This window comes from Microcebus murinus, chromosome 1, assembly GCF_040939455.1.
Source record: "Microcebus murinus isolate Inina chromosome 1, M.murinus_Inina_mat1.0, whole genome shotgun sequence".
Taxonomy (NCBI): Eukaryota; Metazoa; Chordata; class Mammalia; order Primates; family Cheirogaleidae; genus Microcebus; species Microcebus murinus.
Window position 1 is genome coordinate 78,815,970 of NC_134104.1, and position 18,975 is coordinate 78,834,944.

An 18,975-nucleotide genomic window follows, 5' to 3' on the forward strand; every position below is an offset into this window, starting at 1 on the left:
GCAGGTACATGCATTTGTTAGATTTCTGTTCTGATGCCCTTATTCCCTAGATCCTGTGGGGCCTGTGGGAATCCCCAGATCTTGATGGCAGGAACTGGGGTGAAGGAAGAGGACAAAGGGGCAGCAGGGTCTTGTCCTATTCTGCACATCATTTGGTCTCAAGATAAGCTCAGACTTCTATTTTTTTGAGACAGAGTCTTACTATGTTGCCTAGGCTAGAATGAGTGCCATGGCATCAGTGTAGCTAACAGCAACCTCAAACTCCTGGGCTCAAGCAATCCTCCTGCCTCAGCCTCCCAGGTAGCTGGGACTACAGTCATGTGCCACCGTGCCTGGCTAATTTTTTCTATTTTTAGTTGTTTGGCTAATTTCTATTTATAGTAGAGATGGGGTCTCACTCTTGCTCAGGCTGGTCTCAAACTCCTGAGATCAAGCAATCCTCCTGCCTCGGCCTTCCAGAGTACTAGGATTACAGGTGTGTGCCACCATGCCCGGCCAGCTCAGACTTCTTGATGTCTCAGGGATTTAAAAAATATATATATAAGCTCAGCCAAGAGCTGGACCAGAGCTGATTCCAACCCACTTTGATGCAGATTTGCCCCAGAACTGGCCCAGAACACGATTAGTCTCCAAGATAGAAGAATAACAAGAAAGTGTTTGCTCACTTTTTGTCTAAAAATGAGTTAGAGGCTGGTGACACTTTTGTTTCTCTCTTTGGAACAACTTCAAACATAGAGTCAGCAAAAATGACAGCAACATGGATAACTAAACTGGAATCTAAATCCTGTTTCAGGTTGCCTGAGTTCTTGAGACTCTAGTCCATTTCAAGGACAGTTGCAAGCCCCTCTGCAGAATCCAGGCATGCCAGTCAACTGCTGCACCACCCAGCTCCTTCTCCAGGTCTCTTATAGCTCCGTGAGGGTCAGGGGGAGGCCTCTGGAGCCGTAGCTCCTCTCTCACCTCCTATGCTCCAACCCTTCTCCTCTAGGACCCACTCAGGTTCCTGGCCACAAAGAGCTAACCTCAAGTCCAAAGACTGAAAAAAATGTTTTAATAAATACAAAAATCTCCAATAATGACTCTGCTCAGCTCAGGGGCAGCAGGAATGCAGTGGGGGGACCCTTGGTGCTGAGTGAGGATAAATTAAAAATCCCAACAAGCCAGTGACATTATGTACAGAAGGAAAGGGTTTGGGCTTCCAGGACAGAGGCCGAGGGTGACAGGGAGAGGTTGGAGCGGATATGGCCTTGGCCTGCAGGGCTGCCTCTCCCCCTCATGGAGTTGTGGTTCCCGGAGGTAGTGGGGGAGAGAGAAGAGGCAGGACAGAGGAGCAAAGGCACTGGGTTTCCCACAGGAGGATGTAGGGTCCTCGGTGCCACCCCTTCCCCGAGCTCGGGCCCCATCCTCTTGGTCATGCGGCCCTCCAGCTGCTCCCTAGGAGCCTTCGGCTTCTTTCTCCAGCTCTGGAACAGTTCTGGTCTCTGGGGCTGCTGGAGACAGATGGGAGGGAGCACTGGAGGGGGAGAGAGGGACTGGAGAGGTACAGAGAAAGGCATGGACAGTGGAGCAGAGCATCTCTGCCCTGGCCCCAGAAAAGTCTAAGCATTTTCTAAGCAGGTCAGTGCACACCAGCTGGGTGGGGCCTTGGTCTAGTTGCTCAATTCCTCTGAGCTTCTGAAATCTCACTTGTAGAAAAAAGGTAATAAATAACAGCTCCACCAGGTTGCTGTGAGGGCGGATCAGAATGGCACCTGCGAGGCAGGCTGCACGTTCCTGGCCTCTGGAAGGCACTCTCTTCCCTCCCTGGGCATCCCTCAGCCCTCAGCCCTCACCCATAGCTGCTGCCCCTCCCTGACTCACGCCGCCGCCGGGGTGTGCAGTGGGAGCAGCATCGACTGTCCTTCCCTGGACCGCAGGACAGTGGCAGTGAACAGTCATCCCGCTCGCAGTGAGGCACCCCTGCCTGACACAGGACAGAGCAGATACAGAGGGTCCCCCAGAGGCACTGGGCAAAGTGGCCTTCATCCTGTGCCGAGAAGCCTGTCCCTCGAGTCTTGCCTTCCTTGGGAAGGTCGCCCTACTCCAGGCCAGGCTCCCAGTGCCCACCCTACGCAAGCCCCTGCTCCCCACTTACCCCACATCTGCAGGTGATACAACTCATCTCCCCAAAGGGGGGCACTGACGGGTGCCAGCTCTGGCTCTCCGGGAACCACTGCCCTGCAAAACGGCAGCCCCGAGGCCCATCGGCCTGCATGGGGTCCCCCAGCTGGGAGTGAGCCCCTGACCCCACTGTGGGAGTGAAAGAGGAGGGGGTCAGTCAGGAGGACCAATCAGGTTTTATTTCTCTTTGAATTCTCAGCATCTAGCAGTTTCTGGCACTTAGTAGGTGATAAATTTAGATGGATGGATGGATAGATAGGTGGGTGGATGGATGGATGGATGGATGGATGGATGGATGGATGGATGCATAGGTGGATGGGTACATGGAGCAGAAGCTAGAACCCACCATACCCTACTAGTGTATCATATTCTTTCCACTGCATTTAGAGCCCTGGCTCCAGACTAGGCACAGAGCAGTGTGCAGGAAATGCTGAATTGGCTGAGAAAACCCTTCCCCTCACCTTCACCCTCACCATGCACCCCCTCACCCAGGACAAGGCCTGCCCCAAGCCCAAAGGTGAGGCCTCAGTGCTCCCACACCCCTCACCTGGACACTGTTTGCAGCAGTCAGTGGGGTTGGCGCGGACAGGCTGGGCACAGGCCAGCCGGGGACACTGCACCTTCTCACAGTGCACCTCTCCAGTGCCCCCCTGTAGGGATCCATTGAGTGAAAGGTATCAGGAAGGAGAGGGCACATAAGCCTCCTGCCTCCGTCATCTCCTTTTCCACACCTCAAATGTAATGTATCTGTGGCCTTTTACCCAGAGGCCTGGGTTTGCTTTATACACCTGAACTCAAATCCTCATGGTAGCCCTGCAAGGTAGGTGCTATCATATCTGCTTATGGGAAAGGAAAGTGGGCTCAGAAAGCTATAGAAAGTGCCCGGGGTCCTGAGGAGCTAGTGAGGGGCAGAGCCAGAATTCACACCCAGGTCAGCCCTTTCCCTTTTCCTACAGGAAGCTGACACTCAAAGCCCAGGGGCTCTTATCATATTGTTTTGATCCTTGAGTCCTGCTCATCAAGGTCTGGCTGTTCTCTCCCAGCAGCCCCCTCCCCATCTCTGCAGATCCGGCTGGGTTATGGCACCAGAGAAGATTGGGTGGCCATACCTTGCAGGTGCAGACAGCACACTTAATTAAGCCAAAGGGGGGCACAACAGGGTGCCACCGGGTACCCGCTGCTCGCCAGCTCCGGTCACCATCAAAATAGCAGCCTGGTAGGGCGACAGTACCCAGTGGCCATTACTACTGAGCTCATCAGCTGGGCCCACAACCAAGGCTTAAGCCTCAGGCCAACCCCACACTAGCCTAACCCCACACTAGCCTGCCTGTGAGCTAGTCACTCTAATGAGGCCTATTAGGTGTCACTTGGAATTGTGCCTGTCAGCCCACCCCCAAATCTACTGTGCCCCTCCTGTCCCCCTCCTGGTCCCACCCAGTAGCCCCTCTGGATCCTCCCACCACTGCACGCACCCTTCCAGCTCACCCTCTCCCAGGTCTCGGCTCCTGGGCAGCCCTGGCAGGTCTCTGACATCTTGTTTCTCTGCGGAGCCAAAGCAATGGTGAAGGCAGAGGACGACCCCTCCTCCCCTCTCCAAAGGACCCCCCCCCAGAGCCAGGCCCCTCCCCCCCTCTCCTCCCCTGCAGTGAACTCACCTGGACACACGGGGCAGCACTGGTCGGGGGCCTGCACCGGGTGCGGGCAGTTGGGCGGCGGGCACACCACGGGGTCACAAATCACCGTTCGTCTCTGCAGAGAGGGGTGGGGGCGCTGACTGGGTGCCTGGACCCCTTGCTCCAGACCTCGGGACCCAGTGCGCCCTTCCTGGACCGCCTACCTGACAGGTGCACAGCGAGCAGAGCGGGTCGTAGTTGGGAGCCCAGCGAGCCCCATGGGGGCGCTGCTGCCCCTCGAAGAAGCACGTGTTGGGATCTCTTGGCCGCCCGGGACCGCCGGGTTTGGCGGGCGCCGGGATCTCGGGGCCGGGCACCGAGGGCAGCGCGGGCAATCCTGCAGCCGCTGCATCTGGAGCCCCGGGGGCCCGCGCCTCTTCAGTCCCGGCCGCCAGGCGCAGGCCGCCCACCTCGCATTTGTTGGCGATGTGCACCTGGGAAGAGAGGCCATTGGAAGCAGCGCGGGGCTCCCCCTCGCGTCTCCACCAGCCCGGCCCAGCCAGTCAACAGGAGACACCTCCGCGGGAGACGCAGGTGCCGCTGCAGTGGCCCAGGGGGACGCTCTCAGCCGCCCCATCGTCTCAGCTGCCAGGGACTCAGCGGTGGGCTGCTGGCCTCCTAATGCGCTTTATCTGGCTTCATCCTCCCACCAGCCCAGGAGTTTGACACCACCGCTCCCAGGGCTCAGAGAGAGCAAGTGACTGGGGCAAGGGCACGCAGGGCCAGCCCAGCTCTGCACCATCCCGCAGCCTACACTGCCACCTACCTGCCCGCGAAGCTCCCCTCTGGGTCTGCCCTTAGTGGTGATCAGCAGGGAGGCAGTGCCCCGCGCCAGGTGCCTCAGCAGCTCAGGCTCCAGGTCCTTCACCACCCCCTGGGCCTGCGAGTAGACAGGAAAACGGACCAGAACAAGGCATGTTTGGGCTGAGCCTACTGTCCCCAATTTCCAGATGAAGAAACTGAGACCCAGGGAAGCTAAATAAGGTCTCCAGGGCAGCAAAGCCCATTGGTAATGGTGTGGAGCTTACAGGCCAAGTCTCTCTGACTCCAAGTCCATGGCAACCCACTCCACTTCAAGGGGCTTTCGTCCATCCCACCTACCCCTCTAGAGGTCCAGGATCTTACATACTATCCAAGGGATCCCACCAGAGAAGGACATAGAAAGGAGAATGAATAATAAAAAGCCAAATCAGATTCACCCCCAGGTCCGTCAGCCCACGGAGCCCATGCCAGCTCTGCAATACCGGCTGCCTGCTCTCTCTCCCCCAACCACAAGTCCACACCACCCTTCAAGCTAAAAAGCTGCCTCCTACCATCACGTCCTCACCTCTGGGCCATAGAATCCCTTCAGCAGCCGCCGGGGCCCTGGCGTCCCAGGAGGCCCAAGGAGGTGGGCAGTAACGGTACCCTGTTCTGCGCCACCAAGCCCAGCCAGCAGCACTTCATAGTGCAGATGACAGTGGGTATCCAGGGAGAGCCAGGCATGACCTGCTGCCTGGCTCTGCACAGGGGGCAGCACCAGGGCTCCTGCCAGGGGCACAGGCAGTGCTGGGTCGAGAGGAGAAGTGACAGATGAGAAGGTGACCTAGAGCAGCCCCCAAATCCCAGAATTTCCCATCTCCCTCAACACAGACTCCATGAGCAGGAAGACACTCCCCATAGGTCCAGGGCCCAGGGAGCAGGAAGTTTCAGACCCTGCACCATGGCAACAGGGAGAGGCTGCCAATGGGGCCACCCTATACATCCCCACCTTCTCCAGATGCCAACCCAGAGCTCAGGCACAAAGAAAGTGACACCAGTTCCTAGCCCTCTGGCACCATCCCCTACATGCTCAAGTCACAGGTTAGAGCAGCGGTCCCCAACCTCTTTGGCACCAGGGACCAGTTTCATGCAAGACAATTTTTCCACAGACCCTGAGGTAAGGCGTTGGGGGATGGCAAGCAATAAGGGTGGCTGTCAATACAGCCCCCCTCCTGCTGTGCAGCCCAGTTCCTAACAGTCACAGACCCATACTAGTCCGTGGCCCAGGAGTTGGGGACTGCAGGGTTAGAGGACACCACAGGGCAGCCAGACCCCTAGGGTACTCACTGTCATGGCAGGCGCTGTGCCCACTATAGGGCAGGGCAGTCACATGTCCCCGCAGCTCTCCGTCTGGGAAGTCCTTGGTGCCCACATTCACGAAGAGCTCGTTCTGCAGCAGCATGTGAGCCCCCCGAGCACCCAGCCCAGGGCAGACACCCATGGCCTGGGTGGCAGAAAGATAAGCCCTCCTCAGCTTTCACACGAGCCCAGGATGATGAAGCCTTTGCACGTTTTGTGCCCCCACTGCACCCATACACACTTGCACACACCAGGACACTGGATAAGAACCTTGCGGGCCCAGTTTCGAATCCCACCTCTGCCACTTCCCAGCTATGTAACAACCCTGAAGAGTTACTTAATCTCTCTGAGCCTTCACTTCCTCATCTATAAAATGGGTACCATGAAGGTCAAACACTATGTTAAGTAAGGCAACCAGTGCAATAGCTGGCACATTCAAAGGCCCAATAGCAACCATTGCTATCACATTTATTCCTATATGGTCTATTGCACTACTCTCTCTAACTCCTCCCATTTGACAGTGAGCTTGCTGAGGACAGGGGCCACATCTTATTTTCTTTGTACTCCAGTCCCTAGCCTAGGGCTCACTAAAATGTGTCAAATGAAGCAATGAAAGAGCCCACGAGTGAATGAATGATATTGAACAACCCCGCTCAGTATCAAGCCAACCCGACAGCCCATGCAATGGCAGCCCTAACACATGGGCCCTTTGGCCTAGTTCTGCCTGGAGTCCTCACCATGTGTCCTCCCAGCTGGAGTCCAGCCATGTGACACAGGACAGTGTGCTGATTCCTCCGCTGAGGCTTAGTCTCCAGTGTCACAGCCACCACCTCACTGCTTGTACCTACCACTTGCACCTGATGGGCAGGGTTGGGGGAGGCAAAGTGGAGAGGCAGTGAAGGCCTGAGGCTGGCCCTACTGCCCTCCCCACCTCCTGCAGCCCCTGACTCTTACCTGGTAGATCAGAGAGCCATTTCCTAGCAGTGTGAGGCTGGCTGAGCCAGCAGCACCAGTCTGGACTGGGATCAGGGCATCAGCCCCACAAAGGACGCTTTGCAGGACTACAGAGGGACAAGACAGGTGGACAAGACAAGGCAGGCTTGCCCCACAGCCACTCAAATCCCTAGCCCCCAGGATCTTTCCCACACTTGCCCTGGCCCCTTCCCTTGCACTTGTCTGTGTGTCAGGGTTATGCGTACCTGGGCCCCTAAGTCCCTCAGCCCCCGCCTCACCATCACAGCTCTGCCTGGCAGCAATGTGTCCACTGATGCGCAGCCCTGGCCCACCTGCCCTCTCCAGGGCCACCTGCAGCTCCCCCAGCACAAGCCAGTCCATCTCCTGGACTGTCAGGTTGGGCAGCACCTCAGCGAAGCCTGGCTCCTGGAGACAGAGCAGGGTGTGGTGGGCAAGAACAAGAGGCCAGAGCAGGCAGCAGCAAGAGCCAGACCCTCGCTCACCTGGGCTGAGGCATTGGCCTGCAGTTCTCGCAGTAGCTGTCCCTGGTGCAGAATCTGGAGCCTCAAGGGAACCTGGGCAGGTCCTACAAGGCCACACATGTGGACATTTCTGAGATCGGTGCTCTTCGTACCCTTCTCACATGCTTCCTCCCATCCCACTTACCCCCACTCTTGGGTTCCAACAGCCCCCGGAAAAGCAGCAAAAAATGCAAGGAGTCCTCCGTGTCACTGAGAGTAAGTAGGGTGATGCCCCCTACACCCTGCTGTGGGGGGCCCTCCAGAGTCAGGATGGCACTGAAGGTCTCTAGGGGAGGAAGAGCCATGAGAACCCATCAGAAAATCCCCTCCTCAGCCCACCCCACACCTGGGGACAGAACTTCACATCCAGGGGCTGTTTGCTCCCCTTACCTGCAGCCAGGGCCCGGTGCCGGATGAGAGGACCCCAAACCTCCCCTGAAGGGTGAGTGGGTGTCACAAGGGCCACAAGCAGCTGTTCTGCCCTAAGGAGCCGCAGAGACAACCGAGGAACTGCCCGCCACACCCCACAGACCTGGAGCAGAGAGACAAGAAGGCCCTGCACTCAGACAGTATGCAGATAGGCAAGCTAAGAGGCAAAGGTCTGGTGAAAAAGGAATATGGAAAGGAGACTCCAGACCCCCCTAGAAGGCTTAAGGAGGGATCCTGGACCCAGATGCTTGGGTTCAAATCCTGACTGTATCACTTTCTAGCTGTGTGGCCTTGAGCAAATCTGCTACTGAGAACATTCTGCTACTGAGCCTCAGTTCACTCATCTGTAAAATGGGCATCATAATGTCGGTGCCTTTCTCCCACTCGGCTGCTGTGAGGACTAAAGGAGGCAATGCAGAGCATGCTCTCAGCACAGTGCCCAGACTGGATAAGCACTCATAAATGCCATCATCTCACCAGACCATCTCGGGAGGGGGCCGCAGGGTGTTCAAACAGGACACTGCCATTGGAGTCTGAGAAGCGGACCCTGGTGGGGCGGTCCAGCCTGGGAATGAGAGGTTGGCTGAGGCGGGTATCTGAGCCTGAGCCAGAAGCAACCCCTCTCCCAATTTTTCTCCCCGCCCCTAGCTGACCCCCGCCCGCCTCCATCCCCTTTCTCACTGCCGGTAGGAGATGGAGAAGCGTAGGCTAGAGCGCAGCAGCGAGACTCGGGCCCGTGCCACCGCCTGCGACCTCGGCCCTGTCAGCAGCGCCACGAAGTCTGCGAGGGGAGGAAGATGGCCTGAGTACTGTCAACCGCTGCTGGCGGCACGGCCTGAACCACGACCCCACCTCCAGTACCCCTCCTCCCCCTCCTACCAGTGTGGCCGTCACCACGAGCCCGCTCCTCAGCGCCCGGCTCTCCTCGGTCGCTATAGCTGCGGTGCTCCGGGTCCCGCGGATACTCAAAGGACAGGCCAGTTGGCTGCCGCTCAGCAGCAGAGCTGCGCTCTACAACAGAGACGGAGGACACAGGCTTCAGCTGGCCATCCCCTCCAAGTGGCCCAGGACACAGTATCGCGGTGCTGCCGCCTCCTTTCACGGCAGAGCGGGCCTTACCCTGGGGACAGGTCTGGCAGCAGTGTCCAGGCAGCTGGCGGGGCTGCCCGCAGGCCAGGGTTGGGCACTCAGGTTTGATGTTCTTGCAGCTGACCCTGCCAGGGCCCCTGGCACGGCGACCCCACTGAGGCTGCTCACGGAGAAGACAGGAAAGCCAAGTAAGTGCTGGATGCCAACTGGTGAGACCCCAGGGTGATGGGGAGAGTGCAGGAGGGGAGTCCAGGGACCAGAGTCCTGGGTCCCAATGAGTGAGACAACTCTGCCACTTACAAGCTGTGTTACCCTACACAAGTTACTTACCATCTCTGGGCCTTAAGGTCCCTATCTGGAAAATGGGGATATTACCAGGGTTGTAATGGAAGTTAAATGAGAGACAAACTAAATGGGGTTGGCACAGAGCCTCACACAAAGTGGGCGATCAGTAATAGTCAACACCTAAGACTTGAAGGGGACGATCCTCCCCTTTTCTTCACCAGAAAAATATCCCAAATATCTGCGACTAGCCTCTTTCTCCTGAGCAGCTCTGGGGCCACTCCGACGTCCCAGGACCCCGGCGCTCCCCCACCTTGAGGTCCCGGGCCGCGGGGTCCACTCACCGCCTCGCAGGCGCATAGCACGCAGCGCATCACCCCGAAGGGCTCCCCCAGGTCCGGGTGCCACGTCTCGTCCAAGGCATAGACCTTCCCGCCGAAGGAGCAGCCTGCGGGGACGGGCTTGGCTGGCGGCCGCTGCCCCGCTTGTGCCGTGCGCCCGCCCCGGGCGCTGCCTGCAGGGCCCCGGGTCCCCAGGCACCACGCACCTCGCAGCCCCCGCCCACCCCTCCAGGCTGCCTGCTACGCGAAGCCACCTGTGCCCGGCGCCCCCTCCGGGCCGGCGCGGACTTGCCCGGAGCCGGACTCCCCGCCCGCGCCTCCCCCCGGCGCCCACCTACCTGCCGCTCCCCGAACCGGCAGCGGCTCCTTCTCGGAGCGGATGGGCAGCGCGGGGGGCTCGGGGCCGGCGCCGCGGGCCGGCCGGGAGCCGAGCAGCAGCAGCCCGAGGAGCAGCAGCGGGGCCGGCGGGGCCGGGAGGCTCGGCATGACGCGAACGGGACAGCTGGGGAGGCGGGAGGGAGGAGGGAGGAGGAGAGGGAGGAGGGAGGAGGGCCGGGCCGGGGGCGGTGCGGCTGGAGGGGGCCGGGGCCAGGGCCGGGGCAGTGCCGCGAGGGGCTCGTCGGGCGGCCGCAGAGTCGGCGCCGGGCCGGGCGGGGCGGGAGGAGCGGCCGGGAGGAGCGCAGGCGGGCGGGCGTTGACCCGGGCCGTACGAGGCTCTAGTGCCCGGGGCGCCGGCTCCGGCCCGTTTTATGCCCAGCGCCCGACGCCCCGGCCGGGGGCCTCCTCCTCAGCAAACGGGGCGGTGGCGGTGGCTCGACGAGGGGCCCGGGCTGAGCCCGGGGGGTCCGGCCCAGCGGCAGCGGCCCGGATCGCGAGTGGGGGAGGGGAGGGAGGGGCTGGAACCGGGCAGGGGAGGAGGGAGGGGCTGGAGGGGAAGGGGGAGCGGAGGGGGTAGGGGGAGGGGAGGGACCAGGGGGCGCGAAGAGGGGGAGGAGAGGCAGGCCTGGAGCCCCCCGCTGCCAGCGGCCGCAGGACGGCTGGACCAGGAGGTGAGGTCCGCCTAGGACGGGAGCCTCAGGCCAGGGAGGGGCAGAGGCTGGGCCTGAGGCCTGAACCCGTCAGTGGGTGAGGACCCGGTTCCTGCCGGAAGGATGAAGACTTGTCTTTAAAGATGACAACGTGCAGGAAAGGCCCATCAACTGACCTCCCCTGACTGGGCCCAGGGCATCCCTCAAACCCCACAACACCCTGTCTCACTGCCTAGCCTGTGTCCCTATCTCCTCTCTGAGGTCGCCTCTCATTCTTGTGGTACCTAGGACAAGGACCTAGCCAGGAACTGTTCCCCTTTCTGTCCAGAGACAGTGTCTCCCTCTCCTTTGTAACCTGTCCTCAGGCCCATTCAACCATCACCCTCTTGCTTTCTCACCCTCTTCCTTCACCCAAGGGACCCTCTGCCCCTCCAACCCACCCCCCACCTCCTTTGTCTTGGTTTCCTGGTCATGAATACTTCCCTGTCCCCTCCCACCCCCACACATCACCATCCTCCCAGCTATCCCAGCACCCTCCTTCCTAATCTTGGGAGGCATCTCGTCTGGCTGAACTGGAGAATTCTGGGATCTAGGCCATACTCCTTAGCAGACATCTCCATCCTTGGGAGGAGAAATAGTACAGAGCCTGAGGAAGAACTGGTGAGAGGGGGTGGGAACAAGGTCAGGCCAGGAGGCCCCTGAGGACAGAGACTGTGGGGAGACTGAGATTGAGGGGAAAGCAAAGGAACTAGAGCCAGGGCCAAAGGAAGGGGGGCCAGCAGGGAGGTATTTGTGGAGGAGGTCCAGCAGCTGTCTTTCCTAAGACAGGGACACATGGACCTGGTTATTCCTCTTGTCACATGTGGAATGGTAGATGGAAGAGAGAGGAAGACAGAACAAGAAAAGGAGGGCTGGGCACAGAGATAAGTGGGCATAGCTATCCAAGCCACTGGGCCCCAGCAGAAGAGCATCTGGGCCCAGGCTTAACCTAGCATGCATGTGCATGCACACACACACACACCCCTACACCTTACAGTCCTCTCAAACCATCCAAACCCTTTCCCCAGAGCACCAACCCTTGACAGGATCATTCTCTAATACAGGCAATACCTGGATTCCCACTTAGAAAGGGAGAATGATGAGACAGGACTCCTTAGGGAGTTATAGGAGAGAAAAGCAGGAAAGCAGGAGTCCTATTGGATTTTGGCAGCAGGTATAGTATCCAAGGAAAAGAAATTTGGATAGCCACAAACTGAAAACCCTACCAATCTAAAACAAGAACTCTGTGCCTCTTCTCTAGGGACAAAAATGTCCTGCCAGATTCCTCCTGGAAAAAACCTCAGTTCCTCTCCCATCTCTTCTCCCCTGCCAGGTCCCAGGTTTCCCATCTCCTAGGAAAAGACGTCCAAATCTTCCCTGCGGTGTGTGTGGGTGGAGGAGTGGACCATGGTCCAGGCAGGGGCTCCAGGGAAGAGAAGGCGTCACTTCCGGGGCCTTCACCTGCTCTGATTGGGCAGAAGTGGCCTGGGCAGGCGTGTGACCCCACTGCCGTGGAGGGGCTGTGCCCCAACGCCACATATCTTCCTACCCATCTGCTCCCCAGAGTGCTGCCTGCTGTGCACCTGGGTCCTTGAGCCCTTTACTCGGTGAGTGGCAAGCAGGGTTTGAGGTTAAGTGAAGGTAGGAAGGACAGAAAAGAGGGACTGGGCTCCCAGCTGGGGGAGGGGCAGACAAAGTGGACCTACAGGCACTGACCTTTGTCGAGAAGAGTGTAGCCTTCCCAGAATGGGAGGAGCAGGGCAGAGCACAGGTAGGGGGTGGGGTACTGGTTTCTGAGGGACTGATCACTTATTTGGTGGAATACAGCACAGTCCTGGCTGGTCCTAGGGAAAGGGGGACACTGGCCCAGGGAGAAAGGGAGAGGAGATGCATTTAGGGTATGGGAACACAGCACCAAGCTAGACAGATCCCCAGTCTCCAGTCTGATCTGGTCATTCCTCGTTAGCTTAAGGTTCTGAATCCTAGGGTGGGGAAGCTAGGGCAGGCAAGCCAGGGAACAAGGAGAAGGTAATGGGAGGAGGGCTCATGCATGTTGACAGACCTACAGGAAATGCCAATATTGAATCAGGTGCAGGCCTCTTTGCACAACTTGTGAAAGGAGGAGGAAGCCATGTGGGGGGTCCTGTGAAGGACCCGGAAGAGGTCTGCAGAGGGGGTAGGGACCAGGTGTGGACTATGAGACAGATATATTGGCGGGTGGCTAAGATGAGGTAAGCCGTGTAAGGTGGGCATCACCTTGCCCAGCAGGTGCCCATTCCTGGGCAACTTGCCTCAGAAAGGAAGTCCCAGGACTGTTAGCCTGTCTCTTTGCCTGGGAATAATGGGGTATTTGGAGTGCAAAGAAAAACTCCAGAAGGCTTTATGTGTTGAAATAGGGAAAGAACTAGAGGTTCCTTTCCCCTCATACCACCTTGTAATCTCTGACCTCTAGAAGTCCCAGTTATATCTTTGCGCAGTGCCCCTCCTCAACCCCACTCCCCAATGCTGAAGTTACCCCTCAACACATTGTACATGTTTGCTAGTTTCTCATCCTGGCCCCATATCCCATTTCCCACTCTCTTCTCTAGGCTTAAGCCACAATACTTTCATTCTCTACCTCTGCCCCAGATTTTCTCTGACCTAACAACCAAGGTTGCTCAGAATTTGAGGCCAATTAAGATATCTATGTATACCTATCATGTCCTGCTGCTATCAACAGGGGACAGAGGACACCAAACCCATATCAGATTCACTGAACAGCCGTGACAAAAAGAAGATACCACTTGCTGCAATCACAAGAAAATGTGGGAGCAGTCAGGTCTTTAGAAGTTGTAGGCTTGTCAGCATCTCAAGCCCTCCCAGTATCTGTTCCTCCTGCCAGGCAGTCTTTCCCTTGACACTTGATTAAATGGTCACTATTCTTGTCACTTTCAGGATAGATTCCAACCCTCTTCCTCAACCCACCTTTGCCCCACCCTACTCTACCCGGAAGTGCAAGAGCCCAAGCCGCCTCCATGGCCCCAGGAAGGATTCAGGGGAGAGGCCCCATACCGGGAGCCACTCCAGCCAGACAACCCGGCCAGAATGAAGCTGACTGGTAAGAACACACTTGAGGGGCCAGATCAAAACATGGTAGAGAGGGAAGGATAAGGGAGACATATTGCAGGAGCGGGGAGCTGGGAAACCTAATCTCCCAAAAATAAGGTGTCTAAGCAGCAGATTCACTGGGTTTCAGGTCTGTGTCCTATATGGGAATTCCTGGACCACTACCCGATAATGATTTCTTCCTTATCCACCCCTTTCCACCTCACCTCTCCTAAGAATTGCTTCTCGTGGTCATGCTTCTCTTAACTGCAAGACTACCTCTGTCCAGCCCGGATCCTCCTGCCTGTGACCCACGACTCCTCAATAAACTGCTTCGTGACTCCCATGTCCTTCACAGCAGACTGGTGAGAATTCCCAAGTACTATCCCCTCTCTCCATTTAACTGGTAAGATACCCCCACTTCCAGCACTTCCTCTCACTCCCTGACCCCGTGACCATTTGTCCAATATTATGACTACCTACTGATCACCAGTCTCTCACAAGGATTATGATTTGCAATAGAGCCCTCATTTAAAAGCTCTAGTCTGGACATATTTCTCAAGAAAGACTATCCTGGTCATTGGGCCACCATACCCTCTCTATTTCAGCTCTCTTCTCCCCCATCAAAATTTTTCAACAGAGCCAGTGCCCAGACGTTAACCCTTTGTCCACACCTATCCTGCTGCCTGCTGTGGACTTTAGCTTGAAAGAATGGAAAACCCAGACGGTAAGAAAGCCATCCCTAATCTTGGCTCCTCTAAGTCCTGTCGTCATCAGTTTCTTGTTGCTTCCCACGGACTCTTCAAAATTCTTGAGCCGCCTAAAAATATCTTTACCTTCAGTTTGACCACCCTAACCCAATCTACATGCACCTATGATAATATACTGTGGACAAGATGACAATGGCTTGCAGGACCAATATGTTAAATAGATTTGAAGCTGAACACCATAAAAAGCTGGAGAGAAGTGTCTTATTATGGCCATGCCTTTGACCTATTCTCCTTCAACCTTCGTAAATTGGCATGAAGAAGTAAGAGTGATCTGTCATCCACAGATGACACAAAGCTGGGAAGTACCACTAAAACACAAAAGACAGAATCAAGATTCAAATGGCTGAAAAGCTAGGTCAAAAAAATGGTAACATTTAACAGAGATAAATATAAACTTCTACATGTGTAAATTAATTGAATAAAGTCCTATTCCAGCTTTTAGGACACAATGCCCTGCTGCCATAATTTAAACTTCTAGCCCTAGCACTTCCTGTAAAAAAGATCTTGAGAGCATTAAACTACTCCAAACTTAGCATGTAACATTATTGAAGCAGCTATATTAAAAGCTAGCAATTCTAGGCCGCTTTAGATGTTTAGCATCCATGTTGTAAAAGTATTCCTGCAGAACTCCATTTTGAGTGGACTACACTTAAAAGTACTGGCCTGAATACTGGACATCCCCCTTAAGACACATACTAATTTATTAAAAGAGATCATATTAAACTAATATGTGTCCAGAAGGAAAAGCAGCAGCCTGAACAGTATGATGAATGATTAAAAATAAATAAATAAATAATCTGATTAACTTAAAGTGGTCATGTACAGGAAGAAGTGCTTTAGCCTGGAACTCAGGAAAACTGCCGGAGGGTACACCCGGTAGATGGAATCTTCCACCCTAAGATCCCTAGAATCCCCTTTCTTCCCTCCAGATTAGGTTGGGGAAGGGCAGTTCCCATAGATCCCTTGTAGTCACAGGTCTGCCACTTATTAAGTCCCTTCTCTTCATCTTTATGATAGAGAGTTCTCATATCTATATTTGGTTTGAAAATCATATGATCGTAAGGTTTCGTAGGAGAAAAAGTAGATTTGCAGTACTAGAACCAAAAGGTGAAAGCTATAATAGGGCAGATTTCAGCAATGTAAGGGAAAAAAGGAACTTTTCTGACTGAAACTAAGTATATGACCAGGCTGGGTTAGTGGACACTGGAGTTATTGAAGCAGAAGCTGATGACCAATTGTCGGGAGACTGTGAAGGAATTCCTGTGCTGGGTGGGACCTTGGTCCTCTCCGATTCTCAGCTCCTATGATTCATTCTGCTGGCTGCCCCTATGGGCTCCCCACCCGCTATTAGCATGCCCTTTGAAGCCGCCCGCTTCTCTCTTCCATCTCTTTCCCAGGAGCAGACCAAGGCACAGGACATTCTGGGGGCAGTGACCCTTCTGCTGGAAGGAGTGATGGCAGCACGGGGACAACTGGGACCCACCTGCCTCTCATCCCTCCTGGGACAGCTTTCTGCACAGATCCGCCTCCTCCTTGGAGCCCTGCAGGGCCTCCTTGGAACCCAGGTAAGTCCTGCTTTTCCGACTCAGTCCCCCTAAAAGACCTCAGGGAATAAGGGGTCATTTAGGGATCTTGAAGGTAGAAGAGCTGATACTACTAAGCAGTGCTCCTTCCCAGTCATAATGCCTTGGTATTGGTGCCCTGTCTTTCCTACATAGACAAGGGAGGCCTGATAGCTGGCCCTGGTCTCTGCCCTCAGGCCCATCCTCTGCCCTCAGCTTCCTCCACAGGGCAGGACCACAGCTCACAAGGATCCCAACGCCATCTTCCTGAACTTCCAACAACTGCTCCGAGGAAAAGTACGTTTCCTGCTGCTTGTGGGAGGACGCACCCTCTGTGTCAGGGGGGCCCTACCCACCACAGCTGTCCCAAGCAGTACCTCTCTATTCCTCATGCTGAACAAGCTCCCAAACAGGACTTCTGGATTGCTGGAGACAAACTCCACTGTCTCAGCCAGAACTACTGGTTCTGGACTTCTGAACAGGCAGCAGGGATTCAAAGCCAAGATTCCTGGTCTGCTGAACCAAACCTCCAGGTCCCTGGACCAAATCCCTGGATACCTGAACAGGACACAGAAACCCCTGAATGGAAGTCATGGACTCTTTCCTGGACCCTCAGCCGGGACCCTAGGAGCCCCAGACATTTCCCCAGGAATGTTGGACACAAACTCTCTGCCGCCCAGCCTCCAGCCTGGATATTCTCCTTCCTTGACCCATCCGCCCACTGGACAGTACACACTCTTGTCTCCTTCACCTGCCTCACCTACCCCTGCAGTCCAGCTCCACACCCTGCTTCCTGACCCTTCTGCTACCACACCCAACACTACCAGCCCTCTTCTAATTGCAGCCCACCCTTACTCCCAGAATCTGTCTCAGGAAGGGTAAGGTACTCAGGCCTGCCAACATCAGCACTGTGTCTCATGTACCATTCCCTTCCCTGGGGAGAGTCCCTAGGAGACAACTGCCCCTATACCAGATTGCCTGATTTCACCTGAAACCCAAAGCCCTCATAAAGGGTGAGACACAGACAGAAAGGACAGAAAAAGGAATCATTTTTCATTATATATTATAAAACTTTAGAAGCTATTTTTTTTAAGCTATCAATAATATTCATCAAAGCAGTTAGTTATCTTTGGTCTATTTTCTGTACAAATTTGCAACTAATTCTCTATCTGCTTTTTCATATAATAATTTTGCAAAGACCTGGACTGGCCCAGCCTTTGAACAGAGGTTGAGGCTAACCTTGTGTCAGAAAAGAAATGGCAAGTTTCCTTTGCTTCAAGTTTAAGGCCTTCTAATGCCCCATGTCCTTTACTACCATGCACAGTGGGGCTCTGTTTGATCCCCTATTCTTAAGAGATACCTACTCTTGAGAAATGAGTAAGTTGTCTCTCAGAAAGATTGTCCCTGTGCAACAGACAAAACTGAGCCTGTATAAATAAATGAGAGCACCCAAAAGCTGACTAAAAGCAAGGGAGAGATATTCTTCACAGGGTACAATAGATCCCCCTGAGCACCCCCCCCAAAAAAAAGCTAACAAGAAGCCCTGGGGAGCCTCACACTCTAGGTAAGACTGTGCAGACAGTTCAGTAGAAGAGACCTGGATGTGACAGCTGAGTAAACAGCCAGAGCTTCAGCAGCTCGGCAGGAGGCTTCGCCAGGCTCGGACTCCTGCCTCCCTCCTGTGGAGGTCAGGGGGAAGTGCAGGAAGTGGCAAGAGTCAGGCTTCTTGAGCTGGCACAGCAGGAGGACAAGCACAAGTCAAACACCAAGTTGAAGGCTCATTCACCAATTCCCAAAAGTGCAACTAAAAAGCAGGCCTGTGTGACCACCATAAACTCTGCTAGGAGATCTCTAGAAAAGAAATCAGGCTTATAGGGCTTTTCAAATAAGTGCTGCCTTGGTGCTCATAAAGAGGAGGTTAATATTATACAAAAACAAAAATTCCATTGCAAAAGTCAACCTACTACCTCCAAAGGTTCCTGTAAGAAAATGAGTGGAAGACTTTTTGTCTCCCCCACCCCAAAAGAAAGTAGAGGAGCCCAGAACCTATAGTTCTAAACTTTGCCACAAATACCCCAGGATCACCAAAGGCATTCCAAAATAGCAGAATGAAAGCTAAATGTGTCAGAAGTCTTATGTACATTACCCTTTTTTTGAGACATAGTCTCACTTTGTTACCCTGGGTAGAGTGCAGAGACATCATGGTAGCTCACTGCAACCTCAAACTCCTGGGCTCAAGTGATCCTCTTGCCTCAGCCTCCTGAGTAGCTGGGAGTACAGGGACATGCCACCACGCCCAGCTAATTTTTCTGTTTTTAGTAGAGATGGTCTGGTCTCTGGTCTCGCTCTTGCTCAGGCTGTTCTCAAACTCCTGAGCTCAAGCAACCTTCCCACCTTGGCCTTCCAGAGTGCTAGGATTACAGGGATGAGCCACCTTGCCCGGCCTACATTACCTTTTTTAAACATTCATACAACTCTGTAAGATAGGTATTACCATCCCTATTTTACAGATAAGGAAACTAAGGCTCAGAGATGTCAGGTGAGTTCCCAATGATTACAAAGCTTATGAGCAGGAAAAGAACAAATACCCTAGTCTGACTTACTCTAGCGCCCATACTCTCCCCAGTGTGGTGCACTGTCCAGTAAATCATTCAGTTATTTATGGGGAAAAAATTCCAAGTACTTAGGGAGTAAATACATCAATAATTAAAGAGTTCTGAGTGGAAAACCAGTTCTTGGTGGAGGTGACCAATTTAGACATATCCCGGTGTCCTTCTCTTCTTTCATGGACAGAACAGTTACTATGGAGAAGAATCAACAAATGCACAAAGCTCAAAAATGTTATCCAAATCTCAGATGGTGTCAGTTTCTGCACGGGAGAGAATTAGTTCATCCGAACTACAAATTCCAGAATGTAGTCAAGGGAATCGTAAGCAGAAATTG

The 18,975-nt window shown here is 54.8% G+C and overlaps 2 protein-coding genes across 6 annotated transcripts; one reads left to right on the top strand and one right to left on the bottom strand.

Moving 5' to 3' along the window:
* Nucleotides 1-1,034: 1,034 nt before the first annotated feature.
* Nucleotides 1,035-10,273, bottom strand: CHRD (chordin). 3 transcript variants are annotated; one of them, XM_012736863.2, is made up of 23 exons: nt 9,888-10,273; nt 9,553-9,656; nt 8,957-9,086; nt 8,717-8,848; nt 8,519-8,618; nt 8,315-8,402; nt 7,799-7,940; nt 7,554-7,694; nt 7,391-7,473; nt 7,166-7,313; nt 6,888-6,994; nt 6,671-6,790; nt 5,922-6,078; nt 5,161-5,381; nt 4,600-4,713; nt 3,998-4,267; nt 3,816-3,909; nt 3,646-3,702; nt 3,270-3,373; nt 2,708-2,810; nt 2,135-2,289; nt 1,861-1,963; nt 1,035-1,487 (listed from the first exon to the last, which is right to left on the bottom strand). In XM_012736863.2, exons 1-23 carry the CDS (start codon nt 10,033-10,035, stop codon nt 1,435-1,437), a joined length of 2,874 nt encoding a protein of 957 aa, XP_012592317.2. In that variant the 5' UTR covers nt 10,036-10,273; the 3' UTR covers nt 1,035-1,434. The 3 variants fall into 3 exon arrangements, with proteins under 3 accessions (XP_012592317.2, XP_012592316.2, XP_075859503.1); XM_012736862.2 differs by having other exon boundaries at nt 1,035-1,490; XM_076003388.1 differs by having other exon boundaries at nt 1,035-1,532; nt 9,888-10,063.
* A 1,676-nt stretch (nt 10,274-11,949) lies between these two features.
* THPO (thrombopoietin) lies at nt 11,950-18,763 on the top strand. Of its 3 annotated transcripts, XM_012736889.3 has the most exons (7): nt 11,950-12,223; nt 13,551-13,713; nt 13,938-14,065; nt 14,341-14,427; nt 15,868-16,035; nt 16,249-16,329; nt 16,446-18,763. In XM_012736889.3, the coding sequence occupies exons 2-7, from the start codon at nt 13,701-13,703 to the stop codon at nt 16,827-16,829; spliced, it is 861 nt and encodes a 286-aa protein (XP_012592343.2). In that variant the 5' UTR covers nt 11,950-12,223; nt 13,551-13,700; the 3' UTR covers nt 16,830-18,763. The 3 variants fall into 3 exon arrangements, with proteins under 3 accessions (XP_012592343.2, XP_012592337.2, XP_075859507.1); XM_012736883.3 differs by having other exon boundaries at nt 16,249-18,763; XM_076003392.1 differs by having other exon boundaries at nt 16,266-18,763.
* The last annotated feature ends 212 nt before the right edge of the window (nt 18,764-18,975 follow it).

Bases quoted from the DNA above. Each gene is read 5' to 3' on its own strand.
- THPO (XM_012736883.3), top strand. The intron at 14,428-15,867 runs GTAAGAAAGCCA...TCTCTTTCCCAG, and splicing joins AAGAATGGAAAACCCAGACG to GAGCAGACCAAGGCACAGGA. The intron at 16,036-16,248 runs GTAAGTCCTGCT...CTCTGCCCTCAG, and splicing joins AGGGCCTCCTTGGAACCCAG to CTTCCTCCACAGGGCAGGAC.
- CHRD (XM_076003388.1), bottom strand. From the start codon at position 10,035: ATGCCGAGCCTCCCGGCCCCGCCGGCCCCGCTGCTGCTCCTCGGGCTG. The intron at 6,995-7,165 runs GTGAGGCGGGGG...GTCCCTCTGTAG, and splicing joins TGCCAGGCAGAGCTGTGATG to TCCTGCAAAGCGTCCTTTGT. The intron at 1,964-2,134 runs GTAAGTGGGGAG...GTCCTGTGTCAG, and splicing joins GTATCACCTGCAGATGTGGG to GCAGGGGTGCCTCACTGCGA.